The sequence below is a fragment of the Populus nigra genome, chromosome 5 (genome assembly GCF_951802175.1).
Source record: "Populus nigra chromosome 5, ddPopNigr1.1, whole genome shotgun sequence".
Lineage (NCBI taxonomy): Eukaryota > Viridiplantae > Streptophyta > Magnoliopsida > Malpighiales > Salicaceae > Populus > Populus nigra.
Window position 1 is genome coordinate 5,738,757 of NC_084856.1, and position 20,851 is coordinate 5,759,607.

A 20,851-nucleotide genomic window follows, 5' to 3' on the forward strand; every position below is an offset into this window, starting at 1 on the left:
TTTTTAGAAAGAGTATCCACAAATTTATCTTACTTTGGTTTTATCGCCCTGTATTTTATTCTGGTTTTCATTTATTTCCTACATCTCATTTTAAGTCGATTCCTTAACAATTCTATTACAGGTAAATTCAGTTATGAAGAATTTACTAGAGAAGTGAGACGATTAGAAGGAAGAAATGACCGTTACCAATAAAACACATCATGTTAAACGCCTTTACTTATACACACCATTTCAATAAATTGCAATTCTCATTACTGAGAAGGTTGTTAAAGCCAACACCATCTTCTACTCTGCTTATCTATATTAGCAGTGGTAACAGAATGACACACATAAAAATGAATGAGGATAATTGTTAATTTCTTCCGTGGATTTTTTTTCTGCTTAGTAAACTAGATACTAGAGAAATCACTCCATTGGGTTCAATATAGATTGGAGGATTCTTAATTGGGTTGTTACCTATAGATAATGATCTTATACCTGCTTCAAGTGGCATCAGAGCTTCATATCTTTAGACCAAAACAATGGCTCCTGACATTAGGTCCCAAGATCCAAAGAAATTAAAAGACATAATGGAAACCTCTAACAAGGAGCAGGTGCAGTGGAATAATAAGATGACGAGGTTATTAGAATAGCAAAGGCAACAACAGTCAGCTAACGACACAAGACTAATGAGGCTGAAGGAGTTGATCACTGGCCTTTCCCATCAATAAAATATCTTGTTGCAAAAGCTGTAAGTATCTACAAAGGAGTCAAGTAATAACCGATAACAATTACGCATCTCTTAAAAAAGGCTGGCTGTAAAGAGTGATTGACATTATGGATAACATTACAAATTCCATAAACCTAAGAGTGACTTTCCATCTTTTGAAGGGGAAGACATTCATATATGGTTGTATAAATACAACTAATACTTTGAGATATAAGAGATCCAAGAACTAGAAAAACATAAGCTAGGATCTTACTATTTGGATGTTATGACACTGTATTGGCATTAAAACTTCATGTAGAGTAGTGGTTGTAGAGTGGTGACATGAAATGAATATGTAGAAGCAATATATGGAAGGTTTGATGGTTAGAAGGATCCTTTAGAAGTGTTAAAGGATTTGAAACAAGGAGGTGACCTAGAAACTTATATTAAGGACTTCGATATACTACGGAATCATGCAGAGATAAATGAAAGGTATGCCCTGGTTTTCTTTTTGGGTAGGCTAGAGATAGAGATATAGAATTTGGTTAAAATGTTTGAACCAAAATCCTTTAAATAAGCCTATAACATGTCTTGTTTACAAGAAAATACTATCGTATACAAAAGATCCCATAAACACCATATCAAACACCCAGCCATACCTGTAAGCAACATCAACCAATATAAAACACCCCAACATCAAACCCTATTCAAACCCTATAACTCCCCCCAAATCTTTCCCCATATACTTCTAGACTCTTAGGCTTGCTACCCACCCCTCAACTGTATTTCCCTGTTAAGCCTAATATGAGACTCACTAGAACTATCAGGAGCAGATAAATAGAAGAGAGAAGGGTTAAGGGCTTGTGTTTTTAGTGTGATAACAAATTCACTCTAGGTCACAGATGTAGAACAAAAAGATTATACTCTATATGTATAGTGAAAGATGAAAAAGAGGATGAAAAGGTTGAAACAAAGACTGTAAAGGAAAAGGATAATCTAGAAATCACTAACCCTCACATCTCTATGAATGCATTGGAAGGAGTCCCTAGTTGCCTCAAGGTGACTGACGAAGTGGATAAGCTACCTATCTTTATCATGATCGACTCTGGTAGCACACACAACTTCATAAATATGTGGGTGGCTAATAAGTTACAATGTGCACTAACACCCATCAACCCTGTAACAGTTAAGGTTATCAATGGCTAATGTGTAAGGATTTTAGGTGGAAAATATAAGGAATATACTCAGTGGCTAATGTGTTTGTAATGGAGCTGGATGCTTGCAATATGGTCTTAGACATTCATTGGTTGGCCACTTTAGGGGACATTGTATGTAACTACGAGAGTATGTGGATGAGTTTTGACTAGTAAAGATAAAAAGTAACATTAATAGAGGAAGAATTTGTGAAGTTGCAATCAATTCAATTTGGATAGATAAGTAGGTTACTAGATAGAAAGTGAGGCTTAACATATATTAGCCTATGTAATTTGATGATGATTCTTGATACAAGTGTTGAGATGAATGCATTATTAGTGGAAAAAAAATATCTAAAAAGGAAAGAAAAAGAAGCTCTTCAAAAACTACTTCACACCTACCATGATATGTTCACCCTTCAGGTAGGTTTACCCCCTCCATAATTGAAAACCATACTATTCCCTTAAAAGAGGGAGCTCAACCTATTAATATTAAGCCATACAGGTATTCTAGTTTATAGAAAGATACAGTGGAAAAAATGATCTCTAAAATGCTTGATTCCTATACAGTTCAATCAAGTCACAACCTATTCGCCTCACTAGTGGTAATAGTAAAGAAAAAAAAACCTCTCTTAGAGGTTATGTGTTGATTATAGGCCCTCAACAAGTTGACCATTAAAATTAAGTTTTCTATACCTTTAGTAAATGAGCTATTAAAAGAGTTAACAGAGGTAACTATATTCTCAAAAATTGATTTAAGATATGGCTATCACCAGATCAGGATATGCTTTAGGGATGTCCATAACACAACATTTAGAACACACAATGGACATTATGAATTTCTAGTGATGCCATTTGATCTCACCAATGCTCCATCTACCTTTCAAAGCTTAATGAACAAGGTGTTTAGAGCATAATTAAGGAGGTTTGTTTTAGTATTTTTTATGACATTTTGATTCATAATAGAAGCTTCAAGGAGTACCTAAAGCATCTACAGGTTGTTTTGGAATTACTCATGTTAAACAAACTGGTGACTAAGAAAAGTAAATGTGCCTTCGATAATGATAGGATTGAGTACTTATGCCATGTTATCGCTAAGGCAGGGGTGGCTACAGATGCTAAAAAGATACAAGCTATAAGGGATTGGCCATTACCATAGAACATCAAGCAACTACGTGGGTTCTTGGGACTCACAAGTCACTACAATAAGTTTGGGAAGAGCTATAGGACTATATGCAAATCTCTAACTAAACTCATAAAAAAAGGATGCATTTAGTTGGGGCCAAGATTCTACTTTTGCATTTGAATCACTTAAGGAGGTAATGGTTAATCCTTCAACCCTGTCCTTACCTGATCTAAACAAACCATTCATAATTGAGACTGACACATTAGATTATGGCATTGATGTAATGTTAATGTAGGGGAGACACCCTGTAGCCGACATCAGCAAAGCTTTGGGGCCTAGGCAACAAGTATTGTCCACTTACAAGAGAGAGAAGTTGATTATTCTATAGGCAGTAACCAAATGGAGATAATAATTGTGGGGAAGAAAATACATGTTGGATTAGAAAATAACCTCCCCTTCCCAATACTTTTTGCTGGTTAAACTATTAGGTTTTGATTATGAAATTGAATATTGTAAGGGAAAGAAGAACGTAGCAGCTGATGCTCTCTCTAGAATAGCCAATAGTGAATTTAATGCATTAGCTTTATCCATAGTTTTCACTAGCAAACTGTCTAACATCAGGAGATCTTGAGAGGTTGATAACAAGGTTAAATCAACCATATAGAATTTAATTAAAGACCCTGCTACACATCTTCATTACAAATGGAGTGATGGTCATCTTTTCAGGAAGGGAAAACTGATGGTAGGAAACGACATGATGCTACAAAATATTCTAATAGCCACCTACCACGATACAGTCTTAAGGGAACACTCTGGTTCTATAGTCATATTAGCGAGCATTGGTAGTGTATTCTATTAGAAGAAGCAATAAAAGCAAGTCAGACAATACATGAAGGAATGTCTTACATGTCAAAGATACAAGTCAGAAAATGTGGCTAGCCCAAAATTATTACAACCTTTGCTTATTCCAGCAGCACTCTTTACATCCATTAGTATGGACTTCATAATAGGTTTGCCTAAATCTAAGGGAAAATAAGGATATTCATAATATTGAATAAGTTTAACAAGCATGCACACTTTATGACACTTTCACACGCCTATATTACTAGATCAGTAGCAAAAACCTTCATGGACTCGTTCTATAAACTACATGGTCTTCCGGCCACCATAGTTAGTGATCGAGACTTTGATTTCCAAAGTCAGTTTTCAAGGTAATTGTTCGGTCTACAAGGGTTCAACCTACATCACTCCACTACTTATCATCCTCATTCAGAAGAGCAAACTACGATTATCAACAAATGTCTGGAGAACTACCTCAGGCGCATGACAAGAGATGCCCTTTCATAATGGTGAAAATGGCTGTCATTGAATGAGTGGTGATATAATACAAACTTTCACACAACCACTAAATTAACTCCCTACAAAACTATACGGTTTTTCTCCACCTATTTACATTCCATACTTCCCTAAAGACTCCCTGCTTGAGGCAGTCGACCATTATCTCAATAAAAAGGAGCATATGCTACAGATAATTAGACAGAATTTGATCAAGTCACCGAATAAAATGAGGCAGCTAGCCAATAAAAGAAGAAGTGAAAGAGTTCTTAAAGTAGGTGATTCAGTTTACTTAAAACTACAGCCTTACAAGTAAGAATCAGTGCTTCATCACCACCACCACAAGCTAGCAGCCAAATATTATGATCCTTATACCTTTATTGAGAAGATTGGAGAAGTTGCCTACGAGCCAAATCTTCCCTTCTCTTCAACAATCCATCTTGTTTTCCATGTCTCGAACAAAATGGTGCACAATGATTAGGGGAACAAAATGGTGCACAATGATTTACTTGATGGACCCAAAACCTACGCTACAACCCCAAGCAATCCAAGATCGAAGGCTGATCAAAAGGGGTCAGCAAGCAGCAACGCAAATCTTAGTACACAAGCAAGGGTTGTCTCCAGCTGAAGCAACAGGGGAATTCATTAACGAAGTGAAACTCAAATTTACCTCACTCAACCTTGAGGACAAGGTGGTTATGAAGGGGGGAGATTCGTTATAGGTAAATTCAGTTACAAAGAATTTACTAGAGGAGTGAGACGAACATAAAAAAGAAATGACCGTTACCATCAAAACGCACCATGTTAAGCTAGTGTCTTGCCTTTACTTATTCGCACCGTTTCAATAAATTGTAATTCTCATTACTGAGAAGGTTGTCGAAGCCAGCACCATCACCATCTTCTGCTCTGCTTATATATATTGGTTGTTGTAGCAGAATGACACGCAAAAATAAATAAGGACAATTGTTAATTCCTTCTGTGGGTTCCTTTTTTCTCTCCTTCTTTCTCTAGTTCTTCCTCTCCTTCTCTCTCTCGCCTCAATCAGCCCCTCTTTCCTAATTTCTTCTTCTGCTCAGTAAACCAGATACTAGAGGAATCACTCCACTGGGTTAAATACAGATTGGAAGGATTCTTGATCGGGTTGTTAGCTATAGATAGCGATCTCATACATGCTTCAGACTCGGGGCTAAAGATGTAATTAATTATGCAATTGTCTATTGACAGTGTCCTAGAAATGCATGCAGGACCGAGACCCTTGTTGGGAGAGAGTGCGAGAGAATAGAATAGGACTCCAACTTTAGTGTTTTAATTTCATCAGCCAATAATCATATCCAAATGTTCTAAGTTGTACAAGAATTGGTAATCGATATTTCCAATGAAACAAATAAGTTAATTGCAAAAGAATTAACTGTCCCTCGAACAATCCTTGTTTTGCTGCAACTTCAACTTTGGGTGTTTTTTTTTTTTTGGTCTTATTACCATGGAGCTTTTTGGTGTTTGTGTTATGTAAACAGAGTCCTCCTTCCAGCTCTGGCCATGAAAACTGGCCTTTGAGATCATGCGGCCTATTGGAAGCACATCAAAGAAGGAAGGCAAAAAGAGCTTGGAAAATGGACTTTGGTCCTCCCCACTTTCTCGAAGGACGGGTAAAAGAACCTCGATGATCCCCTGGTCGCCCCTGATAAATCAATCAGTAAATCGTCACTTTCACTTATCATTTGCAATTCAAGCACAGACCATAATTCCCAATAGTTCTAAGAACCTTAGACCTTCTGGTCCTAATTAAATTGTCTGGATTAAATCAAATGTGATTTTCAGCATTTGGGGATTGTTGTTCAGAAAAGAAGGCCATGGCAGGAAGAGAATTCCTCGTTCTCAAACAGAATGAGGGCAATATTGGTCATTGATGTAAAGCAGCTCCTGTGTTACGTGTGCCTACTTGTTATCAATCCATGGCTAGGCAGTATAGATTTTACCTGAGCAGCATCTTTGAGTGGCCCCCAACACTCTAACCGGTTGTACTTGGGTGAGCTAGAATGAAAATACACCCAAACTAAAGAATCCTTTAGCTCAGGATGCTCTGTGAAAAGTGTCGAATCTCCATGCAACACAGCTTCAAGTACCTGGCTTGCATCAAATCAAAATTCTGAGCATGACTACACAAATGGTGGAGAGTACTAGTGTATGCAACAGCCCAAAGATTTATCCTCAAGTACATGGAGTCGCACAAGAGAACACTTACCAAAGGCATTTCCTTGGAGAATATGTGGTATCTGAACTCAGCAGCAAGGTCTAGCACGAGATTGGGTCCGCTTACATAGCAATGGACAAGTAGAGCTAATTGTCCTTCTAGCTTTTTCCATTCAGCAACCACATCATCCTTGCTATACCAACCTCTTAGCTGCATATACATTGTGCACAGCTCATAATCACCACCAGGTCGATTGTCAAACTAAGTGAGCAATTTCATTTTCTTACACAAGAGTAACAAATACATTTTTTTCCAAGACCAAAAGCAGAACAAGGAAAGAAAGAGAAGAAAGGGAAATGAAAGTTAAATCATAGGAACACACCTGATCTAGGTTGATGACATTGGAGATTGTTAAGGTTAGGTCTGCTGTGAAGTCACAATGAGACAGGATGTAAGTTCGAGGGATAATTGCAGAGTATTGATTCATCTCTTCGCCCATTAAGACTACTTTCAGCTTTGAAGCTTCAAATTTTGCCGGAGGACCCAAAAGTCTAACTGCCTAGTGACACCAAACAGGCAGCTAGTCAACACCATTGATAGGTAGAATGAGCCACTGTAATCTCTTGCAGAAAGTTACATTGGCTCGGAAACAGAGATCGCAAACATGACTTGAAATGAAGTGACTGTCGTGTAGACTCAATCTAGGTAGACCAAACCAATCAACTATATACACGTACATGTAAAGGAAAGAAACACTCGTCCTTTGTGCTTCACCAAATTATCATTTTTTCTGTGGAAATTAATCGCTTCACGCCCTTCACTATCAATAATAAAGATGCAAATACAGCAAAAAACTTGAATAAATTGCAAAATGCATCATGTTAGAATTCCAAGTGTATTTGAGTCTCAATTGCAAGCATGTTTTACCCTATTCTAGTATTCCTTTAAACCATGCCCAACGCCTAACATTTGCAAGTTTCATAATTAATTATACAATAAATGACAATGCCACTGCACATAGGCCTGGTGAAGAGATAAAGGCGAGGAGAATACCTCAGAGACTAACGTATTACAGGAAGCCCTGCTATTGCCAAAGGAGGAAAGAACAGCAGGCTTGGATCCTTTAAATGATAACTTGGTGCTGTTATTGCTGTTGTTGATGGATAAAGATTGCCTGTGTGGTGGTGATGGTGAAAATGAGTAGTGAGCACAATGACAGGCCATGGGAAATGCATAACAAGGTCTTTCTTTCCTTCATCTTTCACATCTCACCATTGTCTTCTCTCCAAACTTAGCTTGACGGAGGGAAAGAGAGAGAGAGTGATGGAGTATGTGGAGATTTGAGGTTCACAGTTTTGGTCCTGTGGACTGTGATTCTCACCTCAGACCCCACATGTCCAAAAATCTTTATCAAGCATTCCCTCCACACATTTTTTTTAAAATTGAATTTAATATTTCTCGATTAAAAAAAAAAGAACTAGTAATTTGAATTTTTTTAATGAATGGTAGATAGTATTATTGGGGCTTCACAATTAAATAAATGAATTAAAAAGAAATGGTGATTGGTTATGGAATTGGATGTTGTGACAGGTCATCATTGCTGATTGAATATTTGATAAGATGCTGTGGATAATGCGATGACGTGGCAAAACTGGGACCGGCACTCATTATCTCAAATCTAATTTTTTTTATATGGCTTATTTTTGTGTTATAAAAATATTTAAAAAAATTAATTATTTTTTTATATTTTGAGATTGTTTTAATGTATTAATATTAAAAATAAATTTTAAATAACAATAAAAATATTGTTTTAATATATTTTCAAGTAAAAAAACAATTTAAAGAGCAATCACTACTACAATATCAAACAATTCTTAATTAGTCCATTAGATTTGTTATGAATTTCAGCCCTGTTTGTTTATTAGCAAATATAGTTTTTTAAGTGATTTTTATGGAAAAGAGATTCCTAAAGAGTAACTTATTTTCTAATGTTTGGTAATTTATTAGAAAATGAGTTGGGAAATACTTTTCAGTATTTGACTATGTCATGAAAAATGAGTTTGAAATTAACTTATCAATGTTTTAATTTATTTTCAAGTTTATTAAAAGAATGAGGACCAAATCTGATAGAGAAAAAATTTGAAGGAGGATGAGAAAAAATTTGGAGGATGAAACTGAAAAACAAATCTAATTTTCTAAATTATTTCAAATAAAACAAATAGTAATCAAAATAATGGAGACCAAATCTAACATAAGAAAAACTTAAAAAATGATGAAATTGAAAAAAAATTTAATTTCATAAATCATTTCAAATTAAATAAATAACAATAAAAAAATAAGGATCAAATCTAATAAATAAAAAAAACTTCAATTAAAAAAAGGATAAGAGAAAAGAAATAAAAATAAAAAGAATAGGGACCAAATTGATATAAAAATTAAATTAAAATTCTAAGGGATGATATTGAAGAAAAAAATGAAAAAAATAAAAAATAAAAAAATATATATGGCAATTAAAAGATGGAGGGCTAAATTTTATATAATTAATAAATAACAAGATATTTTTTGTATTTTTTCACAACTTCTGAAAAATTATTTTCCGTCCAAAACAAAAGGAAAATATTTTTCTAAAAACCAAGTCAAATTTTGTTTTGACTAGAAAGTGTTTTCATCTTATCAATTTTTGTAATGGTAAACAAACACATGAAATTTTGAAAAGTAATCACTTTTCTTGAAACAAATGGGCCTTAAAAAGTGTCTAAGAGTGTTGTACTTGTTGTTTTTTCTCCCAAACATAAATTATACTTGTTTGGTTATATAAAAAAAAATTATAGTTTAAAGGATTGGTCCCATATTAAATTGAAGTATAACCTCAATTTCATGTGAAACAAGTTGGAGATGCTTTTACTAAGGTTGGACCTCAATTTAGAAAATAATCAAACCAAAAAAATCATCATCTTCTCATTAGATATGTTTTGCATTACTCAAGCTATCAAGCTTTTTTCTTCAAATCTCTAGTCCGAATACAAACTCAACTTTTCAATTACCAATTATCTTATAGATCTTGGTAAGTAAACATGATGATTAATCCATGGGTTTTCTTTATTTTAGATGTTTTATTTTTGTATTGATAACTGAAATCACCACCTTTTTATTCTATTTTTAAAAAACCAAACATAAAGACTTGTTATATTTTTAGGTTTTTCTCACATCTGCACATGTGTTAGCTATTCTGCATTTTATCTTTATAATTTTATTTTCTATTATGGCATAAATGAAAGCAACTCCATATTGTTTTTTGTGGTACAAGAAGAAGAAGAACTGCTTGAAAATTCTATAGAAACAACAAAGAAGGTGTTGATAAGCTAGTAATCTATTTCTTAGCTTAAGAAATCATTAACTCATAGTAAAAATTTGATTGAATTGAAACATGGGTTATTGTTGCTTGATTCATTTCCTTTAGATTTTAGGGTTTTAGGGTAAATCTTTTATATACAATTCCTTGTAAATAACTATTGGTCTTGGTTCTTGTTGTTTGATTTTACAATAAATAAGATCTTGAATATTTAGGTAGGTTTGAGTTGAAAATGTCTTAAAGTTTGTCTCTATATTGTTGTTGTTGTGTTATTAAGTTATTTTTTTACACTATCTTCATATGGATGTTCAAACATGCTACTTCACCTTCTCTTTTGGTATAACATTAATTTTTATGAGCTTGAATAAATTGATGTTACCAAATGTGCAAATAGTTTATAGATTGATTCAAACATATTCATTCATACTTTTTTTATATTTAAAAGTCACTTGAATGGATGTTTAAGCATGATTCTTTTGATGTAATACTATACATTCACTCCTCTAATATGTCATATCATTAGATTTTGGTGAATAAATCTTTCATAGCAAATAATTTCATGTTTGTAGTGTAATACTATTTTAATTATGGTGTGGAATTTGTATTTTGGTGGACTTTTGTTGGCTTTTTTATTCAAAGAATGCTATACTTTAGCAATGCTTTATTTATTAACTCATGCTTGTAAAGTGTAGTTTCATAGTATGCTAGTAATTGAATCTTTTACAGAAAATATTTTTAAAGGTGCAGTAATTGTTTGTATGTCATGCTTCTATTAATACATCTTGAATAGATAGGAAGAACATTTGCACTGAATTAGAGATCAGAGTTCAACAATAATTTTGAACTATTTTTATGATATAATCTTCATACTACTTTTGCAATTGGGTTACTTGTGGAATGTTTTGAGTTCATCAAGTCAATTTTTTCTTAACTTGTCATTGTTTTATTCTATTCTTATATATTTTTATCTATATTTGATATTTTTCTTGAGGCAAGTCAATTTTACAATCTGCATATTGTCGCAAATGTTTAATCCTTTTTTTAATTACTCTAACATATATATGTCTTTAATTGTTTTTTTTTAATCTGGTTATCAAATAAAGCAATGGAAGATTCTGAAAGTCAAGATAAACTTTTTTGAACAAAGGAAATGTTGCATATTTTTCATGATATTTGCATCAAAGTTATTAAGATGGGAATGGGACCAAATACTTATTTTAATACAAATGATTAGAGATTTGTGATGATTGTCTTCAAATAATTGACTAGTCATGCTTTTCACTAATGTGCAACTGAAGAACAAATACAATGATACAAAAAAATTAGAGGATATCGAAAAAAAGTTAATTTATGAAACTGGTGTTGGTTGAAGTAGTGAATTAGAAACTATTTCTACAACTGATGAGTAGTGGAAAGTAAAAATCCAGGTTAGTTGTTAAGAACTTCATCTTTTCACTTTATGTGTCTTATTTATGTAGTTGATGAATTCATTAAGTTTCATTAATTATATTCAATTTGTTTTATATAAAAAATTAGAGGAGTAAAAAAGTTTAGGCATGTTGGTATTGAGTCATCTTTTATAGAAAATATGATATAATATTCAGTAATATAGTGGTTACTAGATAATATGCTTTGGCTTCCTTTTCAAAAGTGTTGTAGTATAATGATGATGATGAGGATGAGGATGATGGAATGAGGAATGTTATTGATGATGATGTTAATCTAGAGGAAGGAAGTGGTGATTCAAATGAAAATGTTATTCTTAATTTTATAGATGATGTGAGTAACATGGTAGTTTGATTCAGTGTGACAAACAACAATAGCACATATAGTAGTGGCAAAAGAAAAGCTAGACAATATTCTACAACTCAAGGAGGAAAAAATAGGAAGGGGTTCTTGAATAGGAGCTCAATTATTTTCATATTTGGATCAATTTATTAATAGTGTTTTGACAAAGAGTGATGACACCTCTAGTTCTAAAGATAATAAAAGGTGTAACATTGAAGAAGTGATGAAAAAGCTTTATTCCATAGATGAAATTAACTTTAGTGATGACTAGCATACTTTCTCTACTAAGCTATTTTGTTTAAGGAGCAAAAGGGTGAGTAGCAATAGGAGATATTGATAGAAAGTTTTTCTGGCTAAAAAGAATGTTTGATCGAAGTTTAAAGATTTAGAACTAAATGTGTGTTTTTATTCTTTTAAATTACTTATGTCATTGTGTTTTTCTTAAAAAATATGATAATTGACTAGTATTTTTTAATATGTGTTTTTATATGTATCTATGTGCTTATGTAATGTGTGTTTTGACTATGACAATTGATTTTGCTATTTGTGCAATGAATAATTATAATGTCTTTTCTATAATGATAAAATGAGGTCTTTAAATGAAAATTGTCAATTGTAAAGAGTTTGTTGTATACTTAATAGATTGCTAATTTTGTTTTTGTTTAATATGAATGGTGAACCATGCCTTAATATTAATTTTTTTTTGTTTTAAAAATAGTTTGGATGATATATTGTGCTATTGTCTATTGGACACTTCTGATAAAAGAGCCACGGTTTGAGTAAATTATAGTGATCTTATTTAATTGTGATTGTGTTATGCCTTATTATTAAAAAACATTTCTTCTAGTTATGCCTATCTTTCATTGTGTGCACTATAGTTTGAATTTTCTTGATTCCGTTATTGCAAGAGACATGTAATAGCCCTACTGTTATTATGATTATATGGATGCTTTCTAAGTTTGTACTATAACTTGTTTACCTAACAGTCTAATGGTTATTGATATTTAACTTGTATTGTTATTAAGGAAATTTGGAAAAGATCTTTAGGTTAAAATAATAACTTTTAAAAGTTTGTTGGCCAACTTCAATAATTTTAATTTAATTTTTAGCATTATGGCATTTGAGGAAATTTGGATGAGACCTTTAGATAAGAATAACAAATTTTAAAAGTTAGTTGGACAATTTCAACAACTAATGTTTAACATTTAAAATATGGAAAACACATGTAGTTGGAAGTTAATTGTAGTACAATATTGTTTGGTCATAGTATTGCAACCTACATAGCCATCACATTTTCAAAAGTCAATAGGATCTCCTAGTTGATATGCACCATGATTCTTTGTTTAATTGATTTAGTTCTAAATCAAAATAGTCATAAAGTACATTTAAAGAAAAAAGAAAAAAAAGTCAATATCTTGATTAAAGTTTATGTATAAGTGACTGAAATGTTGTAAATACATAATTAGTTTTTTTTAATTAATTAATACAAGTGGTGCATTTATACAGTTATAAATTAATGTAATTGTGCTTTTCACCACCTCTGGTCTCCAAAATATATATATATATATATATATATATATATATATATATATATTCACTCCATTTGGTGAGTCCAAAAAAAATTAGCTTGTTAATTAATATAGACAAAAACAAAATGAAATGTAATCCTCCAAGCAAAGGTTTTCTTGTAATCTATACAATAGAAATTTGGAACATATGATTTGTGAGAAAGAAAGAGGAAAAATATAATGAATGCATAAACATTTGTGTACGTGTAGTCAAATTATAAAATTAGAGAAAGAAATCTTGAAAAATCAAGTGGAAAATGGTATATGTATGAGAAAAAAAAACTAAATTATAAAAAAGTGATTGGTTTATATAGATTGTAAGAAGATTAAATATAAAAATTTAATTGATAAATACAAAGAAAATATATAGAATATAAAGAAGATATATTAATGACATTTTATTCATCAAAGAAGGGTGAAATTTTTTAGTTTAAAGGATCAAAGCTAACATGACCTAGAGTATGATTGAATGCTAAATAAAAGGCAAAAATCACACCTTTTTTCTAGTTAAACTACGTTTAACTTGTACAAGAAAGGCAAGTGAACAATAAAGCTAGGTCTCTTATGTTTAACAGAAAGTGGTTTTCTGAAAACCACTTTCCAAACTTTCCTGCGTTTGTTTATTATTAGAAAAGTTGGTCAACGAAAAACACTTTCTGGTCAAAGAAAAATTTAGTTTGATATTCAGAAAAGTGTTTTCCTTTTATTTTGGACGGAAAACATTTTCTGGAAGTTGTGAAAAATTTAGAAATATCATATTATTTGCTGATTATATAAAATTTGATTCTCAAACTTTTGATTGCTATATATATATATTGTTTTGAATATTTTTTTCAATTTTATCCCTTAGAATTTGATTTTTATATTAACTTTGGTCCTCGTTTTTATAATTGTTATTTGTTTTTCCCTTATCATTTTTTAATTGAAATTTTTTATCTATCAAATTTGGTCCTCATTCTTTTGATTGTTACTTATTTTATTTGAAATAATTTATGAAATGGTAATTATTATTATTTTAATTTCTTCATCTTTTAATTTTTTTATTTGTTATATTTGATCTCTATTATTTTGATTACTATTTATTTTATTTTAGATAATTTATGAAATTATATTTTTTTTCAATTTCATTCGCATTGAACTTTTTAATTTGTAAGATTTGTTCCTCATTATTTTAGTAAATTTGAAAAAAATAAAAAATTAATAAGTTATTTTCCAACTCATTTTCCATGACATAACCAAATACTGAAAAATATTTTCCAACTTATTTTCTATTACACTACCAAATATCAAAAATAATTCACTTTCCTGAAATTTACTTTCCTGAAATTCAATTTTTTTAAAAAAATTACTTTCCAGCAAACAAACAGGGCCTAAAAAACAAATCATAATATAACCTAATATTTTCAAGCAAAGGTTTTCTTGCAATGTATATGATAGAAATTTATAACATGTGATTAGAAATGAAGAAAAAGGGAAAATATAATGAATGCATAAGCATCTATCCATGTGTATATTCAAATTATAAAATTAGAGGAAGAAATTTGAAAACATAAAGTGGAAACTGGTACATCTATGGAAAAAAAAAACTAAATTATAGAAGAGTTATTGATTTATATGGATTGTTAGAAGATTAAATATGAGAATTTAATTGATAAATACAAAGAAAATACATGGGATATAAATAAGATATTTTGATGAAATTTATTTGTCGATGAAAGATGATATTTTTTAGTTTGAAGGGTTAAAGCTAACACGATGAAGAGTATAATTGAATGCTATGTAAAAGGAAAAATTTACACTTATTTTTCTAGTTAAATTATGTTTAACTTGTATATGAAAGGCAAGTGAACAACAAGGCCAAAAAAAATCATAATATAACTTTATATTTTCATGAACATAAGCATATAAAGCTAAGAGGAGGAAAAAAAATTTGCATCATTACCATATCTAGGAGATAAGAGATGAGAGATATAAAATATGACATTTGACGCAATTTGATGATCTCTTATAATTTATGATACTCCTAAATACTAAATATTTTATGTCATCATAAATATGGACGTTAAGTGTTTTAATGCTCTATTAAAGAAATATTTTTTATAAGAATTATGATAATGTAATGAATCGTGTTATTGATTATGTTAATAATGTTGGTTGTGATGATGATGATAATAGTGGTGGTGATGGTGGCAATACGAATAATGATGATAATGACGATGACGATAATGCTAGTGATGAGGAAGGTGAATCATTTTCGAGAAGAGAGTTTGATTGTCGTAAACTAATATTATGCACGATCAAGGCTCTCTCCATGCATTATATATATATATATATATATATATATATATATATATATATATATATATATAAAGAACCTAGTATGGTTTCATACAACATAGGTATGAGATGATTTAATGAAATATTACAAGAACATTGGAAATAATGTGTTAACATATTTAGGATAAATGCAACAACATTGCAAAGCCTGTGCTTTGATTTAGAAATACAATATGATTAAAAGTTTCAAGAAAAATGAGTGTTATTGAAAAGGTGAGCATGTTTCTGTATACATTAGTATTGGGTGTTTCGAATAGGAAAGTTCAACAAAGATTTTAGCATTTAGACAAAACTATTAGTAGATACTTTAATGAAGTTTTAAGAGCAGTATGTTTTCTCACAATTGATGTTATAAAATTAGAAAACTTTGAATTTTAAAACACATCACAAGAAATTGTAATGAATCCAAGATATATACCTTATTTCAAGGTAACTCTAATATACTTCTTTATCATTAATGCTAAATATAAATTGTTTGAATAATTGCTTTTCAATCATTTAGACACTTATGCTTCTTGTTTTTCATGTAGAATTGCGTAAGAGCAATTGATATACTATAAGTATTCAATTATGCACACTCGTTAATACACTGTGTGATAGAACGCACATTTGTAGTGTGGAAAAGAAGATTAAAAGTTTTACAAAACATGCTTGCATATCATTACAAAATGCAAGTTCATATTATAATAATATCAATGACACTATATAACTATATTAAAAGAGAGTCGTAGAAAGATGTGGCATTTTAAAAAAAAATGATCATCATTTTAATTTTGTTCCTGATGATTTTTTTAACCATTGTCATTAATTTCACGTTTGCAAAGTTATAGATACTAAGGTCTTCTTAAATAGAATATATTCGTGATGAGATTGCAGGTAGTTTAATGAGACAATAAAAGTAATTAAGATCATAATGTTGTATTGTTGTATTTATGATGTATTAAAAATCCAATACACATGTTCTTTTTACTCATTTTACTATTTGCATCATTTTCGTAGTTTTAACCTAACATTTTTTAATTGTATTTTAGTCAACAATAATTTCAAATTTTCAATTAAAGTTTTAACCAAACACATATTTTAATCAAACCAACCAAACTAAAAATATTTTTTCTAAATCTATTTTTTAAACCACAAATTATCACAATATCAAAACATTTTTTTATTCCATCCCTCCATATTTTCCAAAGAAAGTTTTGGCCCATTGAATATCTACTTGCCAAGCACTAACGTACAAAATTTAAGACTGTTTTTAGTCATATCTTCGCAACTCATAACATGTGGAGACGCAGAAGATTGACATACTTGAAAATTAAGTCCGGTAAAATTCAAGCTCAATTTAGAATGACATGGTCATGAGATAATTTTTATGCCAATAACAATGATTAGCCCTAGCAATGCTTATCACTTGACTTTGATATTTTTTCTTTCCTTTTTTTTTTTTTTTACTTTTTCGAGTGACGAAAGGCTTGCTATCAGCATAGTTTCAAAAGGGGAAGACTACCTTGTTCCAAATTAAGGTGAAAACCTCGTATGGGGCTCAACTTTACAAATTCTCAGAACTTAAAGTTTCTTGACATTAAATTTAGTTTCCACATTTTTATCTAATTAACTTTTACTTGCACCCCTCGTAACATTAACAGCTTGGCCACCTTTCATGACACAAGGAACTTACAATCAGCCCTTAAACAAGGAGCAAGAAGGAACTTTTTTTTTTTTTTACCAATGTTACAAGAACAATATATAACAATGATTCTTGTTGATGTCATACTTTTAAAAGTTACTCTAACATGAAATTATTTCTCTGGCTAGACATCCTTTGCCTTCAAAGGAACATAGTCATTATAACCTGCATCGAGGTGATCCAAAGTCGTAGATTTGTCGATGTTTTCATGGTGATACGACTTGCAAACAAAGTAGGTCACTGTTTGAATAACAAGCTCAAACAAAATCAACAGGACAAGCAACAAGAAACAAATAATACCGTATGACACCCTATTGACTATTCCTAGCGACGATCCTTCAACAAGCTTACTAAATTCTATTTTCATGATTACATAAGATGTAGTCATCGTCAGAAATATAACTCCCATGACCTTTGTCTTCCCTTTTACAAGTGCCTTGCTCTTGATCATGGCCGTCGTCCCATATACTTCTTCTGAAACAGATACAACACAAGCCGTTTGCCAAACAAGGCTAATATAGACAAACCCCATGAAGAACAACACTAATAAAACAAAACCAATAGCAAGAATATAACGATTGATCATGAAGATTCTAGTGACTGCAATTGTTAGCAGTGTACCCATGGTACAAGCAATTATTGCAGCGAAAGCACAGGCGGAGATGATCACAAGCCTCTTCCAAAATTTAGGCACAGCACGCATCACCATCTTGAAAGTCACTTCTTGCCCTGTAGAAATACAAGCTATGGTGTAAGCAACTGCAGCAGTTGATAGAGGAGAGAAAAGGAGAAGGAAAGTGATGTATGCAGCCTTGAAAAACAAAAGTTGGGTCCATCCAGTGGAGTTGGGAAGACATAGTTCGATTTGTTCTGGGGTACCCGCTTGCGGTTGCATCCGAGGCACTTGTACTACTTCAATGATTTTTGAAAATAGAGCATTTGATACCTTCATGTTTGCTATGAAGACAAAAGACGTAGGGAGGATAAAAACAAGGGTTATCTGGGAGAAGATTGTTTTCCTTGAGAAGATAATCTTGCAGGCTTGTTTGTAGATGCCGAAGAGACCAAGAAATTGCATCTCTTCTTGTTTGGTATCCATGATTACTCAAGTTTCCTGGGTGGGGTTTTTATTGAAGAAGGGAGATTGATATAAGCAGCAGCTGTGTTGGATTTGGGTCTCAAACTAGTCTAGGCCTCAAATAAAGGGATCCGTCTAATTCTCTCATCACATTATTATTGGTTGAAAATGACTTCTTAATTAAAAAGTTGATAAAAATGGAAAATATAAAATATTCACAACAATTTATTTTCTGTACTTATATTTTGTGGAAATTAAATTAGCCTGTATATAGCTCAATCACTTACCTCTTATTTTCATATTAATTTTATTTAATAAAAATAATATGATACATCTAAACACACACATAGAAGCTTCTATTTGTCCTCAATTACCGATACATATAATAAGAGCCAGCCACATATAATAAGAGCCAGCCATACGTTCATGTCAACTGAAAATCTACCTCGTAAAAATCAATTAAACTCAACATGTTTGTGATGACTCATAAATACAACAAGAAGTGGACATTATTTTTTTTTAGTGGGAATAACTCAACCTATTTGAATTTTGCAAGTAGTTGATTAATTTGAATTTTCGAAATAAAAATACCATGAATTTTCGTATTGAAAATTTGACATGTTTGCCATCAACTATTTGCTAATCTCGCACCAAAACGACATGGAATCTTTTTTATTTTGTTTAATTTGAATTATAATACGAGTATATACTACATGGACGACATGGAATTTTTTCTTTCTTCTGAATAAAACATATGTACTAAATATTTGGTTTATATTGTTGCTAATGTCAAAATAACCTAGGTATTATCGCCTCCTCTCTAGCTAATTCCACCCAACTCCTTGGAAAGTAATGTTGTTAGAACTTAGAAGCCGTGTAGCAGCTAGAAATTAATTAATCAAATCTTCAGCCTTCAGTTTTATAAAAACATGTAGATCTCTTCTTTACGAAGGCTCTCTTGCACATTTAATATCGCCTTAGAGCTTCAAGATAATTGACTAGTTATAAAAAATAAAAGATAAAAGATACAATTACTCTAAAGTATTTTATTTAAAATAAGTTATATTATTATTTGATTTTTATTTTTAATAATTGTTGTGTCTAAAATCTATTGATATTCTATCTATATGGGTAAAAATAAATCTATTATAATGAGTTATTTTTTATGTTGTGGGGGAATGTTTTATGTTTTTTTTTTAAAAACTACTACCTGGTATTATAGTTACTACAAAACTATAACTAATATCTGATTATATTAAAGAAAAGATATGATTACCTTAAAATATCTTACCTAAAATAAATTATAGATAAAATTTCTATGTTGGTAAGAATGAAGATCCAACTGGCTTAGATAACAAATTAGTTTGAATTGTAATTGTAATTTGATGGGTTGTAATGAGAATATAAGAGAGTAATTATTAAGAATTTAAAGAAATGGATAAAAAATGAGAAATTGAATTTATTAATTAAGGACTAATTAATTACAAAGTCAAAGAACTTAATTGAAATAAAATAGAAAATTTCTAGGCAGGTTAGAGATAGCCCCGGTCTTTCAAGAACTAAGAGTATTGTTTTAAAACATTTCTCATAAATCTTCCTGCTAACAATTATTTAATTTATAGACAAGAAGAATTTGAAATTTAAATTGAATTTTGAGGATAGATTTCAAAGATCCTGGTCTAACTGACTGGAGACCAATTCTTTTCAAAACAATGCAACGTCGTTTCCATGTCTTCAAAATGCCACCGTTTCCTTAACAACGTCACAGTTTTCATCGTATAAATATCTACCAGGGCACGTGTGAACCCGTTGTGGTGAGGTTGTCGCCGTCAACGCGGTCTTCATATTTCCCAGGCTATGTATCTATCGTCCGATCAAGCGACTGTCTCTCCATCTTGCAGCTTCCCAATACCGACAGTTCATTGTCAAACAAGGAGCGAAGATTTTAGGCCAGGTTAAAGATCCATCTTCGTCAGAAATTCCCAGGGCCGTCACCATGTTTACCAGCAGAGTTGGATAATCCGGCCAGGCTCTGCCATGGACCGTAGCTGAATTGAAGGGCCCAGTTGCACCTTGGAAATGCAGGCGAGAACACACATATTTTGTCGTTAACATGTCACGTTGGAAGGGATGAAATGATTAATAATAATGTGCTTTGAGGACTTGTAAGTTGCAAGGTTTTTTTATTTATGGCGGGACCTATCGTGCAGAGTAACCATTTATGATTTCATTCAATGAAGATTCTTGGCTTTAGACGTAGATCAGATCAAGACCATGTTTTCTTGCTTTCAGTTAACAAGTAAAACGGAGAATAGGGACTGTCGGTGCATACGTGTAATGCATGGCAACATCGCTATCGCCTGATCCAACCATCTAGCCCATGCCCTCTCTCTGCCCTCCATTAGGATCTTTACCAGGCTTTAAATAATTGTATTAGCAGTCAATGGGTCAACTTTTTTAATAAGATTTTTATTTTGATTAGAAATCTTTTTAAAACATATGGATCTCGCT

General features: G+C 31.5%; 2 protein-coding genes across 2 annotated transcripts; both read right to left on the reverse strand.

The window, feature by feature from the left end:
• Positions 1–5,626: 5,626 nt before the first annotated feature.
• LOC133693720 (magnesium dechelatase SGRL, chloroplastic-like) lies at positions 5,627–7,878 on the reverse strand. Its single transcript, XM_062115002.1, has 5 exons — positions 7,587–7,878; positions 6,916–7,092; positions 6,585–6,743; positions 6,319–6,465; positions 5,627–6,020 (listed from the first exon to the last, which is right to left on the reverse strand). Exons 1-5 carry the CDS (start codon positions 7,755–7,757, stop codon positions 5,922–5,924), a joined length of 753 nt encoding a protein of 250 aa, XP_061970986.1. The 5' UTR covers positions 7,758–7,878; the 3' UTR covers positions 5,627–5,921.
• Positions 7,879–17,293: 9,415 nt separating this feature from the next.
• Positions 17,294–18,449, reverse strand: LOC133693259 (uncharacterized). Its single transcript, XM_062114441.1, has one exon. The coding sequence runs from the start codon at positions 18,359–18,361 to the stop codon at positions 17,387–17,389; it is 975 nt and encodes a 324-aa protein (XP_061970425.1). The 5' UTR covers positions 18,362–18,449; the 3' UTR covers positions 17,294–17,386.
• Between the last annotated feature and the right edge of the window lie 2,402 nt (positions 18,450–20,851).